Source organism: Diceros bicornis, chromosome 11 (assembly GCF_020826845.1).
Source record: "Diceros bicornis minor isolate mBicDic1 chromosome 11, mDicBic1.mat.cur, whole genome shotgun sequence".
NCBI classification, from domain to species: domain Eukaryota; kingdom Metazoa; phylum Chordata; class Mammalia; order Perissodactyla; family Rhinocerotidae; genus Diceros; species Diceros bicornis.
In genome coordinates this window covers 70,736,627-70,762,293 of record NC_080750.1, presented here as the reverse complement: position 1 = coordinate 70,762,293, position 25,667 = coordinate 70,736,627, and the positions used below count along the sequence as shown (strand labels likewise).

General features: G+C 45.8%; 1 protein-coding gene across 2 annotated transcripts in view; it reads right to left on the bottom strand.

Moving 5' to 3' along the window:
* LOC131411547 (tumor necrosis factor receptor superfamily member 10A-like) overlaps positions 1–24,789 on the bottom strand; it is a 29,555-nt gene extending 4,766 nt beyond the window's left edge. The window contains exons 1-8 of one of the 2 annotated variants that reach the window (XM_058550524.1): positions 24,345–24,789; positions 10,171–10,276; positions 5,130–5,243; positions 4,275–4,386; positions 3,172–3,245; positions 2,986–3,084; positions 2,369–2,400; positions 1,770–1,919 (exon numbers count right to left, since the gene is read on the bottom strand). In XM_058550524.1, the coding sequence (XP_058406507.1) occupies positions 1,770–1,919; positions 2,369–2,400; positions 2,986–3,084; positions 3,172–3,245; positions 4,275–4,386; positions 5,130–5,243; positions 10,171–10,276; positions 24,345–24,545 (888 nt within the window). In that variant the 5' untranslated portion in view covers positions 24,546–24,789. Of the gene's footprint in view, positions 1–1,769; positions 1,920–2,368; positions 2,401–2,985; positions 3,246–4,274; positions 4,387–5,129; positions 5,244–10,170; positions 10,277–24,344 lie in introns of both variants that reach the window. The other variant, XM_058550523.1, reaches the window with a different exon arrangement.
* Positions 24,790–25,667: the final 878 nt, after the last annotated feature.

Here is a 25,667-nt window from a genome sequence, read left to right as displayed (position 1 = left end):
GATACAAAGAAACAACTGTGACAAGAAATAGGAGTAATTTTTTTTTTTTTTTGTGAGGAAGATCAGCCCTGCGCTATCATCTGTCACCAATCCTCCTCTTTTTGGTGAGGAAGATCAGCCCTGAGCTAACGCCTCTCACCAATCCTCCTCTTTTTGCTGAGGAGGATTGGCCCTGGGCTAACATCTGTGCCCATCTTCCTCTACTTTATATGGGACGCTGCCACAGCCTGGCTTGACAAGTGGTACATCGGTGTGTGCCCGGGATCCGAACCCGCGAACCCTGGACCGCTGAAGCAAGTGTGCACCGGGCCAGCCCCCAAAACACAAATCTTAATTGAGTCATAACAAAGCCCTTGACTTGAAATGCTATCTTCTTTGATAAGAAAAATATTTAATGACAAGATCTCAGTTCCTAGATTAATTTACGTATTTAAGGTAATAGGAAAAAAATTCTAATGAGTTTTTTGGGGTGGAGGAAATCTCATAAAATAATTCTAAATTTTATCTGGGTAAAGATAATAAATTTTGAAAAAGTAAGGAAAGAGGTATTTGCTCTCCCAGATGTTAAGACACATGAGGAAGCTTCATTTGGTAGAATATTGTATACAGAAGACATAGGCATAAAGATTTAAGCAAAGAATCAGAAACAACTCTCTCTCGTGGTTACGTGAAATAAGAGCAGGGCGCTGCAGAGAGAGTGGGGGCTCTCACTGCTCACGGAGAACCTTTCTGTGCTGTTCAAATGTGTGCACTGTGGATGTGTAGGAACTACTTTGAAAAAATGTGAAAAGTGATTAATCAGGATAAAGGGATTATTGGCCCTTTTTGTTTGTTTTCTTTTATACCTTCTCTTTATTTAAAAAGAATGTAGTATAGATGAAGAAAAGGGCACTCTAATTAGAAAGAGGACCATTGTCGATGTAAACATCTCACATGTGAGAGAGATGGGAGCACCAGCTGCTAATGGAGTTGGAGGAAGGAGAGGGGGACTCAGACTTCAGGGAGCACCTCACGTCACACCATATCACAACACAAATTCCACTTAGATAATATTGCTATATGATAAAAATCATTACTAAATAAAAAAACTGTAAGAAATTAGAAAATTTCATCTTATCTTACATTGGGAGAAACGACTTTCTAAGCTTATGAAGAATGAAACATTAAACGTTTCTACAGATTTACTACCCAGTGTTATATCAAAGCTGATGAACTGATATGAACCAAAACTGGATGTGTGTTTGTGCGTGTGTGTGTACGTGTCTCTCCAGTAAAAACTACTTCTACACATTGACCAAGAGATTCTACTTCTTCTAAGAAGCCAGCACATAATATGATCAGACCAGGACTAAGAATAATTTTCATATATGTTCAATGTAATTATCATCTTGAAATAAACTTGAAATTCCTAATGATATGAGGAGTGGCTTAAAATTATGTAACACACAGTGGAACATTATGAGGCTCTAATGCCATCATTCAACAATCACGAGAGCACCTACTCTGTGGCTGTCTTGTTCTAGAATCTGGGGATTCGGTGAGAACTGGACAGGTAAGAAGCAGCATAACGTTGTGTAAGGCTGACAGTCTACCATACCAGGGTGGCAGGGTCTCTGCACACGGAGCCCCTTCCTCTTCAGGTCCTGATCTCCCTCCATCAGCACTTCCCATGGGACAGGAGACCTGACCAGCATCAGCCTTTCCCCATTTCTACCATGGTCCTGGGCGAGCAGAGGGCCAGGGCGCCGCATGGCCCATCACCCACTCACCAGCAGACGCTCTGCTTCCCCTGGGGACTGTGTACTGACACCTTTCAGCTCCTGGCCTTCTAGTTCCTGCTCTGAGGCCAAGGTGGACGGTGATCCTCTGTTGTCCAGAGCCCCAGGCCCTCTTGGGGGACATGAGCGCCAGAAAAAGACCTTGGGAAAGTAAAGAGCCGACTGAGGAATCCTCACCCACAGCTCCTGCAGGGTCTCAGGGGACAGGGTACGTTCTCCGCCCCACCCCCTCCCATGTTGTCCCCCAAGAGTGGCACAGGCTCAGCACATCTAGGACTCTGCTGCTGGCACCAGGACCCTGGTGCTGTGCTACCGGGGGGCCAGCACCCTTGCCTGACACTCCCTCTGCCCCAGGGTGCAGGGCTGTGGGGTGAGGGTGTCTCAAAGGCAGCTGGAAGGACAGGGCTCAGCACTGCCAACCGGCCTGTGGGCTGCTCACAACGGGCCCTTTGGCCTCTCACAGTCAGCCCAGGCACCCAGGGCACCTCAGAGAGCCAGGGGCAGCAGTACAGGACAAATCGGGACTTGTTGTGGGCGGGAAGAGGTTCCTGAGGGCCCAATGCTGCCAGGTCCTGGAGAAACCAACTCACTCTGTTCATGCACTTGGCGTCCACTCCACAACCTAGAAAAGAAGGGACGTCTGCCTTAGCAGTGGGGAGGGCCTCATTGTAGCACCTCCCTCCCCATAGACAGTGCAGGGGCAGAGTGTGGGCTGGGGGCTCAGACATGGAACAAGGAGCCCTGGGCCTGGTGACAGGCAGGGGGCCATTCCAACTCTGGGGCACCCTCGGGGGGGGGGAATAAAAATAAACACGAATAGAATGTCTGTTGGGTTCTGCTCTGACCAAAGCTGTATAAAGCCGCTGACCCTCTCCTCCTGACTCTTGTCACCCGATTGAGGAGCTGACAACCTCTCTGCCCGGGCTGGGGGCCCTGAAGACACGAAGAACTGGCCCTGGCCCCCTGGACTTGGCCAAGGACAGGAGGTGACCATCAGCCCCGAAATGGGGGCTGATGTGATCCCGGCCCTCGTGAGGTGCAGGTGAGGTGGGAGATGGGGGGTGATGCCCAGGAACAAGATCAGAGCCAGGCCAGAAAGACCGAGGATTTGGGAGAGGGAGGGGAGGGGTTTTCTGTCTGGAGAAACAAAGCAGGAGTGAGGGAGGTGGAGACTGCCAGCACCTTTCCCTCCCTCCCCCCATCTCACCTTGAAGGACTCGCTTCCTGTAATAATATGCAGTGACCACCAGCAGCAGGACAACACCCACTGCCCCGACTACAATCCCCATCACCAGCCACGGATTGCCTGAGGAGGGAGAGGAAGCGGTGGGTGGCCACGGGTGCGTGGTCACTGGCTCTCCAGGAACTGGGGCCTCCCCACTGGCCTGGATACCTGATTCTTGGTGGACACACTTGAGGTCACTCCGGGCGGTACAGGGACTGGCCTCAACCATCCCATCGGGGCACCTGGGTACAGACAGAGCGAGGACATGGAGGGGATTCATGAGGGAAAGCTGGCAGGTTGGGGAGAAAGAGGGAGCAATCTCCTGCCCCATGTCCCCTGACAAGAGCGTGCAGGAAGAACAGGCTCCTCCCGTCTGCAGGGCCAGGTCCCCTCACTCCCCTGTTGGGTGGGAGAAGATCTGAGCATGCGCACTTCAGTGCCTAGGGCTCCTGCTGAGTGTTCAGAGCTGCACCATCACGAGTGAGCCTTCTCCCCAAGGCCTGCGTGAGCTTCCCTGGGCTGCAGGGGGAGCCGCAGGTGAGGGGGCATCTCATTCCAGGTCAAGGATCAGAAGCCCCTTTAGGCACAAGCTGAGCCTCATCCTCCGTCAACCCCTAATACAAGGAACCTCTTGTCCTCCACCTGTTGACTGTTCCTCCAATCACAGCCAACACTGGGGCTCCGAGAAGCGGAAATTACTATTGGCCCCTAAATCCCAGTAAGAGGGAAAACACACGTCTTCCTGAGGGAACCAGGGCCTGCGGGAAGGCAGGCTGAGTCGGCTCAGGGCTTTATGGAGCTGTAGGCTAGGTCTCATGACTTGCCTGTGGGCTCTTTTGTGTTCATGGGCCCTGCCTGCATAAAAAAAATATTAAAAATTACACTTGAAGATGGAATTGTTATAAAGAGGAATATAAGCCCAGCTACATTCCACTCAATTTTTTCCTTCTGATTTCAAAAGGAACTAAACCTTTTCAAGGGCCCCTGACAGTATCATGGGCCCTAATTAGTGGCCTGCTGGGCCCAATGGAAAACTTGACCTGGCCAAAGGGAAAACACGCTGAGGAGATGTGGGGGGAAGGGGACACTGCAGGGGCCAGTGTGGGGACACACAGATGGACAAGGAGGGGCCGCTGCCGGCTCAGAAGACCCCAGCGGCACAGGGAAGCCCTGGGGACGTGGAGGGGCTGCATGGAAGAGGACAGAGACAGGGACAAGGGAAGTCGCGTCTCCTGTGGCTTGGGAGCCACTTGTGTCGCCAAGTGTCGCACCTGGTGCTGCACTTCTGGCAGACCTCGGGAGAATCTTCTCCGTGGAAAGTGCCACGTTTGCACTGGCACCGTGTGTTCTCAGTCCTCGTGCAGGGGGCGATCTGTTCTTCATCTGAAGACACAGGATAAGGTTTTGGGGACGTGTTTCCCTCACGTGTCCCTCAACCCTCCTTCACCACCCAAACCCCCTCCACTCAGCTCCACTCAGGTCACTGTAGCTTTGAGGGTCAGTTTCTGCAGCACACACACGGGGCACACAAAGCACAGCCACCATTCACCTGTCACCAATACTCAGCGGTGTAACAAAAGGACCACGATTCATTATTTAATGCATCAGGAGAGGGAGAAAAACTCTTTTAGCTCACAGGGTCAGTGGGAAGGGCGGGGTGTAATCTGAGAGATCCTGAATGGACAGGAGCCCTTGGGTGACTTCCCAACACCTGGCCCTGCTAGAGAGGCAGAGGGGCCTCAGGCCGTGGAGGCTGAGACATGCCGAGCACCTGCCATGAGCACAGAGCGCAGGGCTAAGAGGGCCTGGCCCAGGACCAGACCCACGCCACAGCTCAGACCTTTCCACTAGGCCAGGCCTTTTCTCATGCTGCAACTATACAGCTCCCCCCATCAAGGGACCGATTATTTTCCCACTTTCATCCAGCAGTTGAAAAGATTTCCCTATCATGTGGCATGCATTATAAAAATAATATCTCTTTTTATTTTATTGACATAAGACATAATCATGCAACAGGGTAAGAGGAAGACCAAGAAGGATTGGAATCCAGGTGTCCTGACTCCATGCTGGATACAATGCCCACCTCATCACCCCTGCACGTGGCATGTGGTCCCCATGTTCTGTACCTGATTTACATGTAGAGCATGGTAAGCAGGAAGAGAGCTTACTCCAGTGACTGGTGTAATCCACTCCATATGTACAAAATGTACAATTTTTATTGTCTTCTGATACGCGGGATCCTGGGAAGGGAGAGAAAATCTGGTGAATGAATCCCCACAAGATTCCCAGGGTTGGCAGTGGTGATTGGGGGACCCTCTTTCAGCCATCAGTGAAGTCCAAACAGGGAAATCCACTCTCCCTGGCATTGGCCACTTCATCAGTTCTGCATCTACTATACACGCTGGACCACCATTGTACAGAAATATATTATAAGCCAACATGAAATTCAAATACTATAGGAGTCACATTAAAGGAGTAAGCGGAAACAGGTCAGATTAATTTTAATAATGTATTTTAATCAATATATTCAAAATAATATCACTTAAATGTAATAAATATAAAACATTCAGACATTTTACATTATTTTTTCAAAGTATGTGTTAGAATCCAGGGAATATGTCTCCCTTACATCACTAACGATTCGGAGTAGCCATATTTCAGGTGCTCAACAGTCTCAGGTGCCTAGTGACTGCTGCATTGGACAGTGCCACCTAGGTCCCTGGAAAGTCACAGAAGAAAGTCCTAATCTCTGTCCTCAATGAGCTCCAGGTCAGTGGAAGAAACAAACGACAATCAGGGACAAGCTTCAGTTAAAGAAAATGGAAGGAAAAATGGGTCCTACGTGTAAAGAGTCAAAGACTGATCCAAAGAAAGGGGACTTTGTGCCCTGGTATGTGGAGGTGTTCTCCAGGCACTGAGCTGTACTCATTAAGCAATCACTCCCCATTTCCCCTTCCTCCTCAGCCCCTGGTCACCACTCATCTATTTTCTAAGAATTAGCCTAGTCTAGACATCCCTATAAGGGACTCATACAATGATTGTGTTTGGCTTATTTCACTGCGCATAACGTGTCTGAGGTTCATCCATGTTGTAGCATATCTCAGAATTTCAGTCAGTGCAGGAGCTCTCGCTACCCGCAGCCCATGTCCCGAGGCTAGACTGGCATCTCTAGGACTGGTCCTTCACATGACCTCACTCTCCCCTGCAGGATCAACCTCTCCTTCTCTATATTCATTTTTTATTGTGGTAAAATATATGTCACATAAAATTTGCCATTTTACCACTTTTAAGTGGTTGTGCAACCATCACCACTATCTATGTGTCCCGAGGCTAGACTTGGTTTTACCATGTTCTCCACCATCCTGAGTCAGCTGGCTTGACAGAATGGCGGAATAGCCTTTTGAAGACTCACTTACAATGCCAGCTAAGTGGCAATATCTTGTAGGGCTTGGACAAGGTTCTCCAGGCAACTATATATGCTCTGAATCAGTGTCCAATATACGGTACTGTTTCTTCCACAGCCAGGATGCATGGGTCCAGGAACCAAGAGCTGGAAATGGGAGACACCACTCACTATTACCCCTAACTATCCACTAGCAAAATTTTGCTTCTTGTTCCCACGACGTTGTGCTCTGCTGGCCTAGGGGTCTTAGTTCCAGAGGGAGGAATGCTTCCACCACAGGACAACAATGATTCCACTGAACTGGAAGTTAAGACTGCCACTCAGCCACTTTGGGATCCTCACGCCTCTGAGTTATCAGGCAGAGAAGTTACTGTGCCGACTGGGCGACTGACCCCGATTACCAAGGACAAACGGGACTTGAAGTACACAGTGGAGGTAAGGAAGATCATGTCTGGAGTACAGGAGATCCCCCTGGGACTTTCTTAGTATTACCACGCCTATGATCAAAGTCAATGGAAATCCATAACAACTCAACTCAGGCAGGACTCCTAATGACTCAGACGCTTCAGGAGTGAGGTTTGGGTCACCCTACCACCCAAAGAGCCATATCAGCTGAGGTGCTTGCTGCGCGCACGGGAAATGCAATGGGTAGTGAAGGAGGTAGTTATAAATACCAGCTGTGACTGTGTGACCAGTTACAGAAACAAGGACTGTAATTGTTACGAATATTTCTTCTTTATTACGTTATGCCTATGTTTTTGTATGTCTATATGTTAAGCAAATATCTTTGTTTTCTTCCCTCTCTTATCCCGTTATCATATGACATAAGATGTGTTGACTTCGTATCATAGTACTTAAGTGTTGTTAACTTACATCACAGTATTTAAGTTATGGGACGTCGAGGGCAAGAGTAAACACAACCCAAGGACATTGCATCCTCTTCTGAGGAAAGGGTTAGTGTGCTTTCAGAGGTGTGCAGCATACATGCATCATGTCAGATAGAACTATGACCTTCTTATTGTCTTTATTTGGAGATCAAGCATGGTTAGAAAGATTTCTAAATCTTCTAAAATTCTGTATTTGTCAGGGTTCTCCAGAGAAATAGAACCGAGAGAGAGAGAGAGAGAGAGAGAGAGACAGAGAGAGTGTATGTGTGTATGTGTGTATAGAAAGAGAGAGATTTTTATTTTAAAGAATTGGTTCACACAACTGTGGAGGCTAGCAAATTCAAAGTCCACAGGGTAGGCCTTCTGGTAAGAGTTGTAGTTTGAGTCTAAAGGCAGTGAGCAGGCAGAACTCCCTTTTCCTCCAGGGAAGTGAGTCTTTTTCTATGAAGACCTTCAGATGATTGGAGGAGGCCCACCCACATTAAGGAGGCTAAAATGCTTCACTCAAAGTCTACTGATTTAAATGGTAATCTCCTCCAAAAACATACCTTCACAGAAACATATAGAAAACTGTTTGACCAACTATCTGGGCACCACAACCTAACCAAGCTGACACATAAAATTAAACATCACAAGTCCCAGCTTGTAAACTTGGCACCCACACACACCTCCATAAGGTCTATGTAAATGGGCACACGCTGTACAAAGATGTGATCTATGACACAACATAAAAGAGGAGAGATGCAGATGTATAGGAGCACAGGGGTTCGGATTCCATTGAAGTTATGTCAGTTTTATAAAAAGTAAGTTTTATCAGCTTAAGATGGTAATTGTAACCTCCAAAGTAACCACTCAGAAAATAATTAAATAATAGACAGAAAAGGAAAGAAGAAAGGAATCAAAATGGTACTCCAAAAAATCAACTAAATAGAAAAAAAGGCACAAAGGTGGAATTGAGGAACAAAATACATAAGACGTAAGGAAAACAAATATCTAAGGGGCAGAAGTCAGTCTTACCTTATCAGTAATTGTGTTAAATATAAATAGTTTAAACTCTCCAATTAGAAGGCAGAGATCTTCAGAATGGAGAAAAACAAACAAAAAAGCTCCCATAATCCTTCTACATACTGTCCATGAGTTTCCCGATTTACTTTTATCAATATTGAAAGATGCTCTAAAAAACCTACCTTAAATAGACCTTGCTGAATAATGTATTATCATGATGGCAATTTATATCAATGATAAAAATGTGACTATTTAATAATGGTGCTGGGCATCTAGCAAGACTGCTGCAAAATAAAGTGTCTTTTTTTTTGTGTGTGAGGAAGATCAGCTCTGAGCTAACATCCATGCTAATCCTCCTCTTTTTGCTGAGGAAGACCGGCTCTGAGCTAACATCTATTGCCAATTTTCCTCCTTTTTCTTTTCCCCCCAAAGCCCCAATAGATAGTGGTATGTCATAGTTGCACATCCTTCTAGTTGCTGTATGTGGGACGCGGCCTCAGCATGGCCCCACAAGCAGTGCGTCGGTGCGCGCCCAGGATCCGAACCCGGGCCGCCACTAGTGGAGCGCGTGCACTTAACCACTAAGCCACGGGGCCGGCCCCTAAAGTGTCTTTCTTACTCTCTTCTTACAAGAAAATAAAGTCTGGGTGAATCAATGACTTAATTATAAAATAGGAAACCACGAAACTACTGCAAATATATAGGAGAACTCTTTCTTACCAGTTTGTAGAGGGAAAGGATGTCTATGTCCCTTGTCCTTCCTAATCTGCCCATGACTCTGCTCACCACCCTGGTCAAGCCCACCCATCTCGCCCCCGGACCACAGCAACTGGCACCCGAAGATCTCCTGCTTCTGCAGTTTCCTTTGTGCGTTTGTCTGGGCTGGGCTCCTCCCTCTCCACATCCTGACACCTTGACCAGGTGCTGTGGAATGTGGGCTCGCCCTAACGGAAGGGCACAGGAGCCTTTCCTAGGATCACACAGTCACAGAAAGGAAATCAAATTCTTCAAGGGATTTTAAGCACCCCTAGTGCTACTCTTGCCAGCTCTGGACGCCCTTGTGCAGGAGATCAATCCTAACTCACCCAAGTGGAGAGAGAAGGAGACAGGCACGAGGCAGAGCCCCAGCCAACCACCACGCCAGACGTGGTTCCTGCGGCCTTTCCCCACGCTCACAGAACCACAGGGAACACAGACACCCCACCAGGTAGAAAACCGAGGGGTGCGCTTCACAGACATGCCCTGGAAGGTGCTCCACCGGTTCTAGTCTTGCCACCTTTTAATCCAAGAGTGGGTGCTAAAAATACAAATCCGATCCCATCAGTCTTCTGCCTAAAATGTTTCACAGGTATCCCTTGCTCAAAAATAAATCCCACGTTCCCTCCACGGTGTCCAGGGCCCTGCGTGATCTGCCCCTACCTGTCCCTCTGAACTCTTCACCCTCCTCTCACCCCAGCTGCCCCCTAGCTTTGCTCAAACCAACCCCTGTGCCTGCCCCCTGGGTGATAGTTCCTGGGGCCCTCTCAGGAGCACCCACCTGGCTCTCTGAACCAAAGAGAGTGGCTCTCTGCATGAAAGTCACCCTCCCCAGGAGGCCTCACCAACCCGGTCTCTGTCCCACCCATCACTCAATTATCCTCACAGTTCCTAGCATGCCTCTCTGACTGTCACGTTCATCCTCTGTCTGGACCATCCCAGAAGGAAAGCTCCAAGGCCAGGGGCCTCATGCCCTCTGCTAGCACAGTGCTTGGCATACAGAAGACATCCAGTAAATTCCTGTGGAATAAAGAACCAGGAACCGCAGGAATAGAAGACTGGAAAGAGGTGGAGACAGAGTGAGGTAAAGAGTTAGAGATCAGTCTTAGAATGTACCTGGTGGACACCCCTTCTCCCAGAGGCTGTGATTCGATTTCTGTGGGGCAGGTAACTGCTGGGGAACTCTCTCTTGCTGGGTTACCATGGCCGAGGCAGCTGGGACCTGTGGGGACAAAGCAGGGCCAGGCATGAGTGGCTTCCAGACTCTCACCTTCCCAGGATCCATTTCACACTCTCTTCACCTCACCTCCAAAACTAAGCAGAACTTCCACCTTTCTTCCAGCTCTGAACTCTCACATATTCTTTTCTATTTATGTTTGTCCCTCATGATTTGGGGCTAGGCAAGTAACATACACTTGAAAAACTCTGCTCTATCCTTTTCCCTTATTATAAAAGAAAACATGTTTATTCCAGAAAATATGAGCAAGTTAAGTTTTTATAAGAATACAAAAACCACCTGGTCCCCTCAACTAGAAGTAGCATCCTTTAATATTTTGTCTTACTTAGTTCCACTATATCTCCATATGTGTGAATACTCTCTCTCCCCCTCTCTCTTACACACACACACAATTTTACAAATGAGAGTTATACAATATGTAAACTTTGAAAAAATCAGGATACAGGATCAAACATTAAATAATGAATTTCTTGTTTAAAAAGATGCCTCAGACATCTAGACCAATGGAGTAGAACAGACGGCCCAGAAATAAACTGTTGCATATATGGTCAAGTGATTTTTGACAACGGTACCAAAACCGCTTCCCCATTGCAAAAGGAAAATCTTTTCAACAAAATGATCTTGCGAAAACTGGATCTCTATATGCAAAAAAATGAACTGGGACGCTTACTTTACACCATATACAAAAATTAACCCCAAATGTGTCAAAGATCTAAATGTAAGAGTGAAAACTATAAAATTCCTAGAAGAAAACATAGGGGCAATTCTTCATGACCTTGCATTTGGCAATGGTTTCTTGGATATGACACCAAAAGCACAGGCAACATAAGAAAAAAATAGACAAATTGGGCTATATCAAAATATAAAACTTCTGTTCGTCAAAGAACACAATCAACAGAGTGAAAGGGCAACCCATAGAATGGGTAAAATATTTGCAAACCATATATCTGATAAGGGTTTAATATCCAGAATATATAAAGAACTCCTACACACAACAACAACAACCACCACCAACCTGATTAAAAAATGGACAAAAGATTTGAATAGACATTTTTCTGGAGAAGATATACAAACGGCCAATAAGCACATGAAAAGAAGCTCAACATCCCTAATCAACAGGGAAATGCAAACCAAAACCACAATGAGATGCCACCGCACACCCATTAGGATGGCAACTATAAGAGAAAAGAAAAAAAGACAAGAAAGAAACCTAGAAAATACAATTGTTGGTAAAGATGTGGAGAAATTGGAAGACTTGTGCACTGTTGGTAGGAATGTAAAATGATGCAGCCCCTATGGAAAAAGTTTCCATAAAATTTGGGTTTTCTCAAAAAATTAAAAATAGAATTACGATATGATCCAGCAATTCTACTTCTGGGTATATAAACAAAAGAATTGAAAGCATGGACTCAAAGATATATTTGCACACCTATGTTCATAGCAGCATTATTGACAATAGCCAAAAGGTGAAAGAGACCTAAGTGTCCATCAATGGATAAACAAAATGTGGTGTATTCACACAATGGAATATATATTGATCTTAAAAAAAAAAAAAAAAGGAAATTCTGACATGCTACAACATGGATGAACCTCGAGGACATTATGATAAGTGAAATAAGCCAATCACAAAAAGACATATACTATATGATTCTACTTATATACCTAGAGTAGACAAATTCATAGAGACAGAAAGTGGAATTTTGGTTGTCAGGTACTGGACAGAGGGGAGAATTGGAAGTTGTTTAATGAGTATAGAGTTTCAGTTTTGCAAAATGAAAATACTTCTAGAAATTGGTTGCACAACAATGTGAATGTGGTTAACACTACTGAACTGTACACTGAAAAATGGCGATGGTAAATTTTACGTGACATATATTTTATCACAATTAAAAAACGTTTTTTTAAAGTGCCTGGCAAGCCATTGCTGATGGAACCTGTCAATGTCCCACTAAATACCAAAGAGTCACAGAAAAGTGACAATGCAGTGATTTGTGTCACGATCTCTGAGCTACAAATGACATAGGAACAATCGGAGAAATTTGAATGGGGTCTGAGAATTAGATAATCGATATTGACATTAATGTTTTGATCTGAAGGTTGTATTGTGGTTATGAGGGAGAATGTTCTTGTTTGTAGGGAGTACACACTAAAGCGTTCAGGAATGATGTTCATCGTGTTAGCATCTAGTTTTCAGATGGTTCAGAAAAAAGTTTTTGTATAGTTTTTGCAACCTTTCTGTAATTTTGAGAGTATTTTAAAATAAAAAGTTAAATTAAGAAAATAAGTCAGAATAAAATCTTTTTTTGAGCTCAGTTCAACCAACTGTATCTAAACAAGATAAAACGCAGCTTTCTTCCACATAACGGCTAGTCCAGCATTTGGTGACCGCTAAGCTCACGTGTCCCTCAGGTCCTCCCTTGTCCAGGCTGGGCCTCCTCTGAGTCCAGCAATGTCTGTGTCTCCTTTCTCTGCTCTCACAATGCTATTCCCTCCTGTCTTCCGGATTCTCCTCTCATGGACTCTTTCTCAATATTTTATTAAGAACAGTTTCAAGCACTCAGTAAAGTTAAAAGACTTGTACAATGAACTCCCATATACTCACCACCTAGATTCTATAACTAATATTTTCCTATATTTGCTTCATCACATATTTCTTTCTCTATCCATCCCTTTGTCCATTCATCTGTCTTATTTTTATGATGAAATTCAGTTGCAGATATCAGTACATTTCTCTTAATACTTTAGCATGTATTTCAGTAACTAGAGTTCAATATTTGTTTACAGTTTTCTTAATGGTAAAATTTACAAAGAGTGAAATGCCCAATTCTTAAGGGTACCACACAAAGCGTTTTGAAAAATGCACACACTTGTGTAACCCAAATCCTCTCTCTAGATCACGGAACATTAGTAATACCACAGAAAATTTCCTCATGCCCCTTCCTAGGTTATCCTAATTTGCTATGTGACTCCAAGAGGAAACAGCCTTTAGCAGATGGAGGAAGTTCCCTTCCCTCCTGATATAACCAGAGCTTTTATCATGAAAGGGGGTTAAATGCTGTCAAATGCTTTTTCTCGTCTATTAAGCTGTTCATATAGTTCTTCTCCTTCACACTGTTAATATAGTGACAAACACTGATTTTCAGATGTTAATCCAATACTTACTGCCGGGATTAACCCCACTCGGTCACGACGTGTTATCTTCTTTAAATATTGCTGAATTTGGTTCACTATTTGTTTTATTAAAGATTTTTGCATCTATTTTTAGGAGGGATATTGTTCAGTATTTTTCCTCTTTTGAAATGCTTTTGTCAGGTTTTAGTACTAGGGTTATGCTGGCCTCCTAAACCACTGAAGAACTCCTGTGTTTTATGAAAGAATTTGTGTAAGACTGGTGTCATTTCTGCCATAAATATTTATAGAATTTACCAGCAAAACTGCTGGACCTACAGTTTTCTTTGTGGTGTCAAAATTGACTTTAGTGGAGCCATTTTAAAATGGAGTTAGAGATGCCTTCCCAGAGAAACTGCCTTGCTGTCTTGAACCTTGGACTGGGCCAAAACGGCAATTGTTTTACAAGCTATTGTTTGAGAAGTCAGCGGGAGAATGACATCCCGATCACAAAAACTGAGGACTGTGAACTTTCTGAAGACAGAATCAATCCTCAATCAATGCTTAGCCAAGACTAGCTCTCTGCCTGCAACTCCATTTAAAATTCTTTGTAATACAACCTCCCTTCTTTGCCTTTAAAAGCCCATGACTTTTACTCCCCAGCAGGAGACTATTTGGGTTTCTACCTGAGACTCTGTTCCTTGAATTGTAATTCTTTTGATCCCAAATAAATGCTTTTTGCCTCTTAACTGGTTTTGGTTTTTGAAGGTTAACAGTGGTAAAGTTTTAAACAAGAAATTCTGATTCATATGTAACTATTGGTTTTTTTTTTTTTTTTTTTTTTTTTGTATCCCTGAACTTCACATAGCAGATAGAAGTTACAAATTGTTAAAAGCCCAGGTGGCCTCAAGCTGGGCTCACACTGAAGTTTTGGCTAATTACCAGTTCTTGAGGTTTGTTACAGGGAAACTGATATCAAGAAGCTAAAGCTTCTTAGACCTCAACTCCTTGGCTTCCTGGCGCCAGAATCTACCATCCACCACAGAGACGGCTGAAGGACACCCACCAGCAATTCCCTTATCTCGCCACCCTCCTCCCTGCCAGCAGCCTCACAAGGCCAAACGAAGGCTGATGGGAAAGCGCTGACTAGCAAGGCCACAGGCTCCCCCTCCCTATAAGCAGCCACATTCCTCACAACCTCTAAAACCCCTTGCCTCCCATCTTTCGGGGAAATGGGACAAATTTGAGAGCTCTCGTCTCCCGGCTGACGTCACCCGAAATAAAAACTCTTTCCTTGCCATAAGCCTGGCGTTCCAGTTTTCTTTGGCCCCTCTTGTGTGGCGGGTAGAGGACCTGGGTGTGTGTCCGGTAACATTTTCATTTTGTCTCTATTTTGCTAAGTAGTATTTTTCAAAGAACGTGTCCATTTCATCCAAGTTGTCTAATTTATTGGTATAAAGTTATTCAAAGATCCCCTTCATATCTTTTTAATGGATGTAGAGTTTGTTGTGACGTCCATCATTAATTCTTGACACTGGTATTTTGTGTTTTTTCTTTGTTAGTCTAGTCAGGAGTTTATTCATTTTGTTGATCCTTTCAGAAAACTAACTTTCCATTTTTGCCAGTTCTTTTTATTGTATTTGTGACATAATAGAAAATATATATATTTGGTCTCTGCCCCCAGTTTCTAAAACAGAGCTCCTAAAACCCTTGTAATTTCCTCTGTAATGGTGGTGATAGGAATGTCTTTTGTTCTAATGTGGCAACTCTTGGTGGACTACTGAATAGCTTCAGGATGGGGGCTGGGCACCAGGAAGACCAAGCCATGATTAGAAGCTGGGAATTTTCAGCCCCACCTCCATCCTCTAGGGAGGGGAAAGGGGGTAGAGAATGAGTTTATAATTGATCATGCCTATAAAACCAGCAAACAGTTAGCCATTGATGATTACGCAGCCAGTAACTATGGGGGATTGGAATTGGCCCCCGTCCCCACCCCCACTAACTAACGAAAGGAGTTTGGGATGGGAGGCCTGCCCCCAGAACAGGCCATTGCCACGGACATCTCCTGTTGTCTGGGTGAGTCTGTGCTAAGCCCCTTCTTAGTTCTGGTTGCCCTTTATAAAATAAAGTTTACATTTGTAAAGAAAATCTCCATTTGTAAAGGTATCTTCTTCCCTGTACCAGGAAGGAGAGGCGGATGGCCTTACCTAGAAACTTATCAGAAACAGAAGAGGAGGACTTAAATCTGCATGATAAACTTACCCACTGTTAACTGTGCTGTTTAGGCAATATGCTATCTGACTCCCGCCAGGCTCCTATAGGTACCATCCCCCTGGAGCCGGCGTCACCATGGTAATGAGTGTTTGAGCTATTCTTTCCAGGAACTGAACTCCCTGTCCACTTCAGGCCGGATTGAGACCACCAACCCATCAACTGGACCCACGCAGACATGTGTCCGATAAGCGACCTATAAGCGACGTTTTGACAGCAAGAGGTTGGAACTCCACCCGCAGAGCATGCTAATGCCGCCATTCTGTGGACAGTCCTACGCAGAGGCATGAAGCCTGACTACGCTTGCGCTTGCGCAGATCATCAATTACCTCACCTCTCCTCACCTCCAATCATTTCAGACCATCTTGCCCCTTCCCCATAAATAGCCCTGAGTCCCTATTTTCAGGGAAGCGGATTTGAGATTCCTTCTCCCGTTTCCACACGTGGCTGCCTTGTGATTAATAAACCCTCTCTCTCTGCAATCACATCATCTCAGTGATTGGCTTCTGGGTGGCAGGTAAAAACATACCTGGTGCGGTAACACCTATGTGATGAAGCCTCCATAAAAATCCCTAAACTGGGGGGTTCAGAGAGCTTCCAGGTTGGTGAACACACCCACATGCTGGAAGGGTGGTGCACCCCCACTCCATGGGGACAGAAGCTTCTGTGCTTCTGCACTCTTCTGGACCTCGCCTTTCACCCTGGCTGTTCATTTGTACCCTTTATAATAAATCAGGGAATGTGTTTCCCTGAGTTGTGTGAGCTGTTATAGCAAATTATCAGACCTGACGAGAGGGCTGTGGGAACCTCGATTTATAGGCAAGTGGGACAAAAGCGTGGGTAACCTGGGAGCTCACTACTAGTGATTGCTATCTGACGTGGGAGCGGTCTTGTGGGACTGAGCCCTTAACCTGCGGGGTCTGCGCTGACTCCAGGCAGACAGTGTCTGAATATTCTATTTCACTGATTTCTATTCCTCCTGGTTACTTTATTTGCTTTAAATTTACATTTATTTTTATGGCTCATTAATGTGGATCTTCAGGTCATAGATTTTATATATTTCATCTTCTTTTTCTTAACAGTTTTAATGATATAATTCGCATAATTAATAATTATAATTATTCACATAAATCACCCCTTTAGATTGTTTTAATATATTTCAATTGTGTAATATATTCAGAGTTAAACAATCATGACTAAAATCAATTTCAGAATATTCTCATAACCCCAGAAAGAAACTCCATACTATTAACAGTCACTCCCCATTTCCTCTACCCCTCTATTCTTTTAATAAAAGCATGGAAAGCTATACATTTTAATCTAAGCACAGTTTTAGCAGCATCCCACTAGTTTTGATGTGTTATAGTTTCATTGTTATTTATTGTGAAATGTTTTTTCAATTCCATTTTGATTTCTTTTTTGAACCATGGATTGTTTAAAAGTGTTTTGCTCAATATCCAAATTTTGGGGGTCTTTATAGATATTGTTATTGATTTCCAATTTAGTTTCCTTGCATTAGATAACATACTCTCTATAATTTCACTCACTTTAATTTCATTTAGCCTCATTTTATAGCCCAGAACGGGGACTGTCTTGGTGAAGGTACTGTCGGGGGAAGAGGGTGAATCTCCCTCTGCCCTTTCCCTTAAGGTTCTTATGGCTGGCCAAATAATTAACAAGACAGGTTAGCAGGAGAAAATAATACCAAGTTTAATAACATGTATACATGGGAGAAACTCAGAAATGAGCAACTCGTCCCTCTGTCTAAGCTGCTTGCTTAAGTATTGCAGCTAAAGGTGAGGAGCGTGTTGGGGGTGGGTAGTGGCCTGGGACTTCAGAGGGCAGGAGGACAATTCTTTTCGGGGTCATCTATAGATAATGTGGTCAGGGAGAGACAGAGTTTTTTGATAAAAGAGGCTTGGTGCCTTTGCTATTGTAACCTCTATCCTACATTATCTTTATAGCCATCATGATAGAAGATCTGTTCCAGGAAGGAGCCACCATGTCAAATTCTTTAGGCAGTTAGTGGGGGAGGTCAAATGTCCTTCAGAGAAAACAATCAAGGTAAAGAGATATATTTCAGGATGGCCAAATCTTGATCTCCCACAGTACTATGTTCACAGAAGAAAATGAGTCTTCAGCAGATGTTGCACGTCTGCTCTGTGAACAACCATTAAGTCAAGGTGGTTGACAGTGTTAGATCTCTCATGGCTTTACTGAGCTATCATCTAATCATTCCATCAATTGCTGATAAAGTGGTGTTAAAATCTCCCTTTCATTCTGTGGATTTTTGTTTCATGTATTTTGAAACTGTGTCAGTCACATACACATATACAATTATTGTGACTCCCTAAGGAATTAATTCTTTTAACATAACAAAAGTTCCCTCTTATCTCTTGAAATGGGGGGCCAACTTGCTTTAACTATACACAGTTAGTTGTCTGTCTGCAAAAGTAGTTAGATAATGCATTACTAAAACCCACCCTATAGATAACATCTCTAACACCTGAGTCACCATGGTAACAGGTGCTTGAGTTTTTCGAACTGAGAGTTGACTCCTTGCCCAGTTCAGACTGGTTAAGACCACTGACTCATCAACTGGGCCTGTGCAGATGACCAATAGGTGACCCTTTGACATCAAGGAGCTGAAAACTCCACCCTCAGATCATGGTAACACTGCCATTTTGTGAACATGCATCCTATGAAGAGCCATGAATCTTAACTATGCTTGCACAGATCATCAATTACCTCACTTCTCCTTACCTCCAATCATCTATTCCCACTTCAGACTGCCCTGCCCCTTTCTCCCATAAATATCCCTAATCCTCATTTTTGGGGGAGGCAGATTTGAGATTAGTTCTCCTGTCTCCTCACTTGGCTTCCTCATGAATTAAACGCTTTCTCTGCTGCAAACTCGTCATCTTGGTGATTGGCATAATCATGTGGTGGGCAAAACAAACCGGGTTCAGTAACACTCTCATAATATTCTTTGTTTTGAAATCAATTTCATCTGCTATTAAGATAGCCACAGCAGATTTCTTACCACTACTATTTGCATGGTACACTTTTTTCCATCCATTTATTTTCAATATATCTGTGTCTTGCTTTTAAATGCATCTCTAATAGATACTATATTTGCGGTCTTGCTTTTTCGTCCTTTATAACTTTTTCTACCTTTGAATTGTAACATTTAGTAGATTTATAGCAAATGTAATAACTGATGTGTTTGAAAGAGGTCTATAAGTTTAGCATTTATTTTGTGTTTGCCCAATTTCTTTCCCTGTTCTCTTTTCCTGCATATTTTGATGTTAATTACTTTTTGAAATTCCATTTTATTTGTGTACTGGCCTTTTTTTTAAAAAAAAAAATTTTTTTTTAACTTTATTTATTTTTTTCCCCCAAAGCCCCAGTAGATAGTTGTATGTCATAGCTGCACATCCTTCTAGTTGCTGTATGTGGGACGCGGCCTCAACATGGCCAGGGAAGTGGTGCATCGGTACGTGCCCGGGATCCGAACCCGGGCTGCCAGCAGCAGAGCGCACGCACTTAACCGCTAAGCCACGGAGCTGGCCCTGTACTGGCCTTTTATCTATACATGTTTCCTTGTGTATATGCAATTGGTATAGGGATTAAAACATACAATCTTAACTGTTTTCAGTCACGACAAGACGTGGCCCTTCCTTTCCTCAGGACAGTTCCAGGTCACAGGGAGCTGAGGCAGAGACACAGGTAACCTCAAGGTTGACAAAGGTGAAAAGAGCCTGGGGGTGCTGCCCAGGCAGAGGTGACAGATTCCATGGGTGGCGGGGACACTGGTGGACATAGAGGGAAGAGTCTACATGGACAGGATCACAGACAAGAATGGAGTCAAAGTAACAGGGTGGGGGGAGTAGGGGCAATACTAAGTGGGGTAGAGGAGGAGACCTTCTAGTACATGGTTACCTCTGCTTGAGGGACCAAGGGTGCGGCCAGAGATTTGAAGCTGTGTCAGTCCACAGGGGTGTGTGTGTGTGTGTGTGTGTGTGTGTGTGTAAGAGAGAGAGACAGAAAGACAAAGAAACACACAGAGAGAAAACAGCTTGACACATGCTAAGTTCTATATTTAATCACATGCTGTGGTTAGTATAAACATTACCCACAATGTTGATTTAATCAAAACCACATTCTCCAGGCCAGCAGTATCATAACCTGGGGTCTTGCAACAAAATGGCCTCACCTCTGTCAGAGTCCAAATACAGGGGAATGACATTCCCTGGCACCATCACAGCCTCTCTGGAGGTGGGGTGAAGTGAGGGTGATAGGATCTCACAGCATTTTATTTTAGTTATTTAGGTCCCTGGTCTCATCTCTTCCACCAGACTGTGAGCTCCCAGGAGCACGATGAACACGGGCTCACTCATTCTCTCCCCCAGGGCCCAGACACTCCGAGTGAAGGGCTCATCAACTCCTTGGGGGGTCAATAACAGCGCCCCACCCCCCAGACACACAGGAGGGGAGCCCAGTGCTGGCCTCAGCATACTGCCCAAGGACAGTCTCCAGGCTACAGCTCAGGGAGGGGGCACTGGAAGCCCCGGGCCTCTGCTCAGGAGGCACAGAGAGGAGTCCAAGAGGCTGAATGCAGCGCAGAGAACTGGGGAAGGAGAAGCTGCACAGAGAGGGCTCTGGAGATGTGCAGAGGGGCCCGTCCAGGGTCTGGGTGAGAGCTGATCTGTGCACACACGAGAGGGACCCACCCAGGCTGAGAAGAGACCACTGGAAATCAGCAGGCTGGACAAGGACCGAGGCTCACCAGGGCTGGGAAATGTCCATGTTCCCATCTACCAGAGCAGACAGACCGCAGAAGACGGTGCTGGCTAGTTACCAGTTAATTACTAGACCCTTGGTGTTAACTAAATTAGCCCCAAATAAGCAACTGTAGCCTAGGCATAAAGATAAAAGGTACTATTGGAGGATCAAATCGATATTCAGTTTCCTTAACTGTGACCAGAACAGTACTCAACACTCTTTAACTGAATACTGCAAAATTCAGTTCCCAAGAAAGTGAAATTCACAATGTCTTCATCTAATGAAAAATTACTAGACATAAAAGAATTGGGAAAATATCCCCATGAATAGGAAAAAAATTCATCAATAGACACAAAGAAGTGACAGAAATAATGGAATTTAGAAAAACAACTTAAAACACTAATCTAAATCTTATATACATACTCAAGGATATAAAAGAGAAAACATGAACATGACCAGGAGATAGATGGGAGATATTAAAAAGACCAAATGGAACATCTAGATATTAAAAAAGTACAACATCTGTAATGAAAAATACACTGGATGGGATTAACAGCAGATTAGGTACTGCAGAAGATCAGCGAACTTGAAGGCAGAGCAATAGGAACTACCCAAAATGAAATATAAGAAGAAAACGAAGGAAAAAATGAATAGATCCTAAGTTATCTCTGAAACAACACTGAGGATTCTAACATAAAAGCAATTGAAGGCCCATTAAAGGAAGAAGACAGACGAAATATTTAAAGACAGAATAGCCAAAAATCTTCCAAGCTGGATAAACTATAAAGCCAAAGGTCTAAGAAATTCAACAAAACCCAATATACAGAAAACCATGCTATGATGGTTAATTTTATGTGTCATCTTTACTGGATCACTGTGTGCCCAGATATTTAGCTAAGCGTTATTTCTCCTTCAGTCTGTGAGGGTGTTTCCATATGAAATTAACATTTGAACTGATGGATTCAGTAAAGCACTTTGCTCTCCCCAGTGTGGGTGAGCATCATCCAACCCTTTGAGGGCCTGAATGGAACAAAAAGGCAGAGCAAAGAAGAATTCGGCCCTTCCCGCCTGACAGCTCCAGCTGGGACATCCATCTTCTGCCTTTGGTGCCCTTGGTTCTCAGGCCTTCCTGGAATCTACTGGTTGGCTTTCCTGTTCTCAGGCCTTCAGACTCTGACTCAATTATATCACCTACATTCCTGGTTCTCCACAGCACTGACAGCAGATAGTGGGACTTCTGAGCCACCATAATTGGTGACCAGGCACCTGCAGCCACAGGGACTGATGCGTTTCCTGCTCACTCCTCAGACTGCACCTGTGTGGGGCCCTCAGCACAGGGACAACTGAGTCATTTGAGGATGCCAGGCCTGTGGCCCTGCAATGTCATTATGGTCATCACTTGACATTTGGGCTCCTCTGCGTTCCTCCACGACCTCCTCCAGCATTGCTCTCCTCCCTGTTCTTCAGAAGCTCCTGCCTCCACCACAGGGAGCCGAGACCAAGGTGCCAACACGAGCAGGTGGCAGCCACTGCTGGGCTGGACACCATGTGCCCTGTGGCCCTCCCAGCACCACAGTGGTGGACACCACCCGAGGATGGGATCTGTCCTCCCACACAGCCTCCCACGGCGCCCCCACGGCTCTCAGGGGTTCACAAAGGGCCCTGCAGACTTCTCCCCACTTCACACGGGAGGAAGCGGGGGCCACACCAGGGGCCCAAAGCTGGAAAGGAGTCGAGCAGGCCCGCTGTCTCCAGCTCCCACAGCAGGACTCACACAGCCTGACTCAGCCTCTGAGCCTCTGAGCCTCACAGCTCCTACTTTGATAGAGAGGGACCTGAAATGGGGCCATACCAGCACTGCAGACAAGGACCTGGGGCCAGGAGAGGGCTCAGCACTGGGCCCCATCTGATGTCACCCTTCCAACAGCCCGAGCACATGGGCCCCATCTCATTACAGGCAGGGCTGCGGTGGTAACTGGCCCCAGGTGACACAGCTCAAGGGCAGAGCTGGGATTCCAGTCCCCCTGCCGCCCTCCCCTGCAGCCTAATCCGGGTCTCCTGGTCACCTGCTCCCAGTCTCAGAAACCTCACAGATCCTTGAAATCTCTAAGAGCACCGAGGAATCAAAACTACAACTCTTGGGGCCAGTCCAGTGGCATAGTAGTTAAGTTTGTGCCCTCTGCTTCGGCGGCCCGGGGTTTGCAGGTTTGGATCCCAGGTGTGGACCTATGCACTACTTATCAAGCCATGCTGTGCCAGCATCCCACATACAAAATAGAGAAGGATGGGCATGGATGTTAGTTCAGGGCCAATCTTCCTCAGCAAAAAACAAACAAACAAACAAACACCACAACTCTGTGGTGCACCATTTTTTATCTCTTGACTAGGAAAGAGTTAAAGTTCAGTGTAGTGAGAAAGTAAGGAGACAGGAGTACTTGTGGACTCGGTGTGAGTGTAAAACGGTACAGCCTTCTTGTGGAGGACAGCTGGTCATTATCTAAACAAAAGTACAAAATTATCTGACCTGCTGACACAGCAATTCCACTTCTAAGGAGTTACTCAATAGACAGTGCACATAGCTATGTGGATATATGACATGTACAAAGGTATTAACTATAATGATGTTGAAATTAGCAAAAACAGAAACAGGATATAATCTACACAGCTATCAGTATGAGAGAAGACTAAAATAAATTGTGGCTCACTCATGGAATAAAATACTAGACCATTGCTAAAAGAATAAGATAAAGCTGAATATACTGACATAACACATGTAATTTGGATTACCACAAAATTTTAAAAGTGATCATGCCTAAAAATACATAGAAAAAGGCAAGATTAATGGAGGGATTAGACGGTGGTTGGGGACACCAGAAGGCCTGGGTTTCACACTCCCCAAACCAGCAAATTCAGATTTTTTACCTTGTCTGCACAGGCGTACTTATATTCATCCAGATTCACACCAGCCTGACTAAAGTGAGCCATTCATCAAGCAGTGGTAAACGTGGGTCCTATCCATTACAAACTGGTATTCTAAAAATTAATTCTATAATTTTTTGAGTGCAAAATGATACTGGTTTTCCGATTTTAGTAGTAATTTGTTCAGCGAAAACGTAAATTTTCATGATTCCTGTAACCTTGTTTGACCTTAATTTTTTTTTTTTTAATGTATAAGAAACTTCGAAAAGAGCCTCACACAACCTGGAAAAGAAATGGAAGTAAGCATATTTTTCTCCTAATGAGTTTCTTTAGGGTACACACCAATACTGGCTTGGGTCAGAAGCAAAATCAAGACCAGAGCCTTACCCTGAATCCTAAAGGAAGGGGCGAGCCTCCGAGGCCTGAGATGACTGACGGGTCTACACAGCGCCTGTACCTGTTGCTGTGCTACAAAGTGACAGGCAGGAACTTGGGAGACTGTGCCCAGCGGCCGTTCAGGGGGCGGAACTGGAAGCTGCGTAGGGCAGCCTAGGGAAATTTCCTTTTCGCTGGCTGCAACCTGAACCGAGTTGCAACAAGCACGTTTTAGAATTTAAACGTAAGGTAAAATAGGGTGGTGGGGGTCGGGGAGAGGAATAGGACGGAGGAGAATGAAAAGAAAGAAAAGGTAATCTATCTGTCACTCTGAGGCTTGCTGGGGCTGGGGCTCTTCGTGGCCAGCCGCTCCAGGGACCCGCAGGCGGAGCGCGGGCTCTTCTCCCTCGGCCCTGGTCGGCCCTGCCGGCCGGGGACCCTGCTCTTCCCCCGACTTTGCCCGGGTCGGTCCTGCAGTACATGCCCCGGCAGCTGGTGACCCGGGCAGGCACCCGGCCGCGTCTCCCAACTCCCCCTGCTCCCTCCCGGCCACCAGACACGCCTTCCCGAGCCAGGAACCGCGGCGAGGACTCACCGGCAGCAGGACACTGCAGACGACGAAGACAAGGGTCCTGGGGCCCCGGAGCCGAGGCCTGGCTCCTCGCGCCGGCCTGGGACCTGGGGCGCGCCCCGCCCGGGCGCCCGAGGCGGCCGGTGCGCTCGGCCCGCGCTGCCCGGTGAGGTCAGGGAGCGCTCCTAGTTCCCGCCGCCGCTGGCTGAAACCTGGCAGAGGCATCAGGAATTACTCGGTGTGTTTCCCGGGGCGCTGGGACGTCCCTGCAACCCTGGGGGTGCGCGGGGTCTCAATAGCTATGCAGCCTGCCACTACTTTTATACCCTGGCTCTGCGCCCCGGCAGTCAGTCAATGTCTACTTTCTGCCAACAGGTTGCAAATAGCCAGTTATTTCTATCCGGGATCAGCAAAGAATTGCAATCCTGGATCTACAACTATGGCCAGCCACTTGCAAGTCTGCCAAAAAGGGGAAGAGAAACTCTTTTATAGAGGGGAAGGGGAAGTTGGGAGGGCTACAGTTCACTGGAGGAGACCCCTCTCCAGTCCCAAGTGTAGCGGCTTTTCATTGGCTGAGCTGTTGCCAGGCAAGAAGAGGAAGTCTTTTTCTCTAGTTGGGCTCTGGTGGTGCCGTGAGAGCTGCTCCCTCTGGCCTCCGAACTCCGTTTTAAACGAGGTTTCTGTTTATTAATATTCACATCGTCGATATGATTCACGTCTGCTTAGACGTCCTGCATCAGCAGAGGAGCCCTGCCTCCTCTGGTTGCCCCTCTGGGAACAGGGAACAGGGATGTGATGCAAACCCTTGCTCTGGCGGCTGCCCGGGGGATGTGGTTTCATTCCGGGTCCTGTCGACCTCATTCCGGAGGTGGGGACACTGGGCGCTTCCCGGATGCTCTATTGTGATCAGGGGAGTGAGGTTCAAAGTTTGCGTTTCAAGGCGCGTCCTGATCCTGGGGGGCAGATGCCCCACCTGTTCACGAACCCTGAACTGCCTCCTATCCTCTGACTGCTGCCTTCTGCCCACTCTCAGCTTCTCCCTTCCCCTCCCCCATTGACCAGGGCCCGCGGGAGGCGAGAGAACGTGGACTTCCAGGAAGGAGACCGCGGATGGTCTGTGGAGCCTGCCAGGCGCGCCTGGCACGAGTAGGGGCCCAGCATGCACTGTAGGGAGTGAGTGGCCCATCACCCTGCTGGGTGAGGAGGATATGTCTTTGGGCCCCAAGAGCAAGTGCCTGGGAGGATGAAGAGGACGCTCAAGGTGTGGTTGAGCACATTTGTTCTCACCCTGGAATCTTCTATTCACAAATGTGCACGTGTTTATTACAAACATATTTCATAACCCAG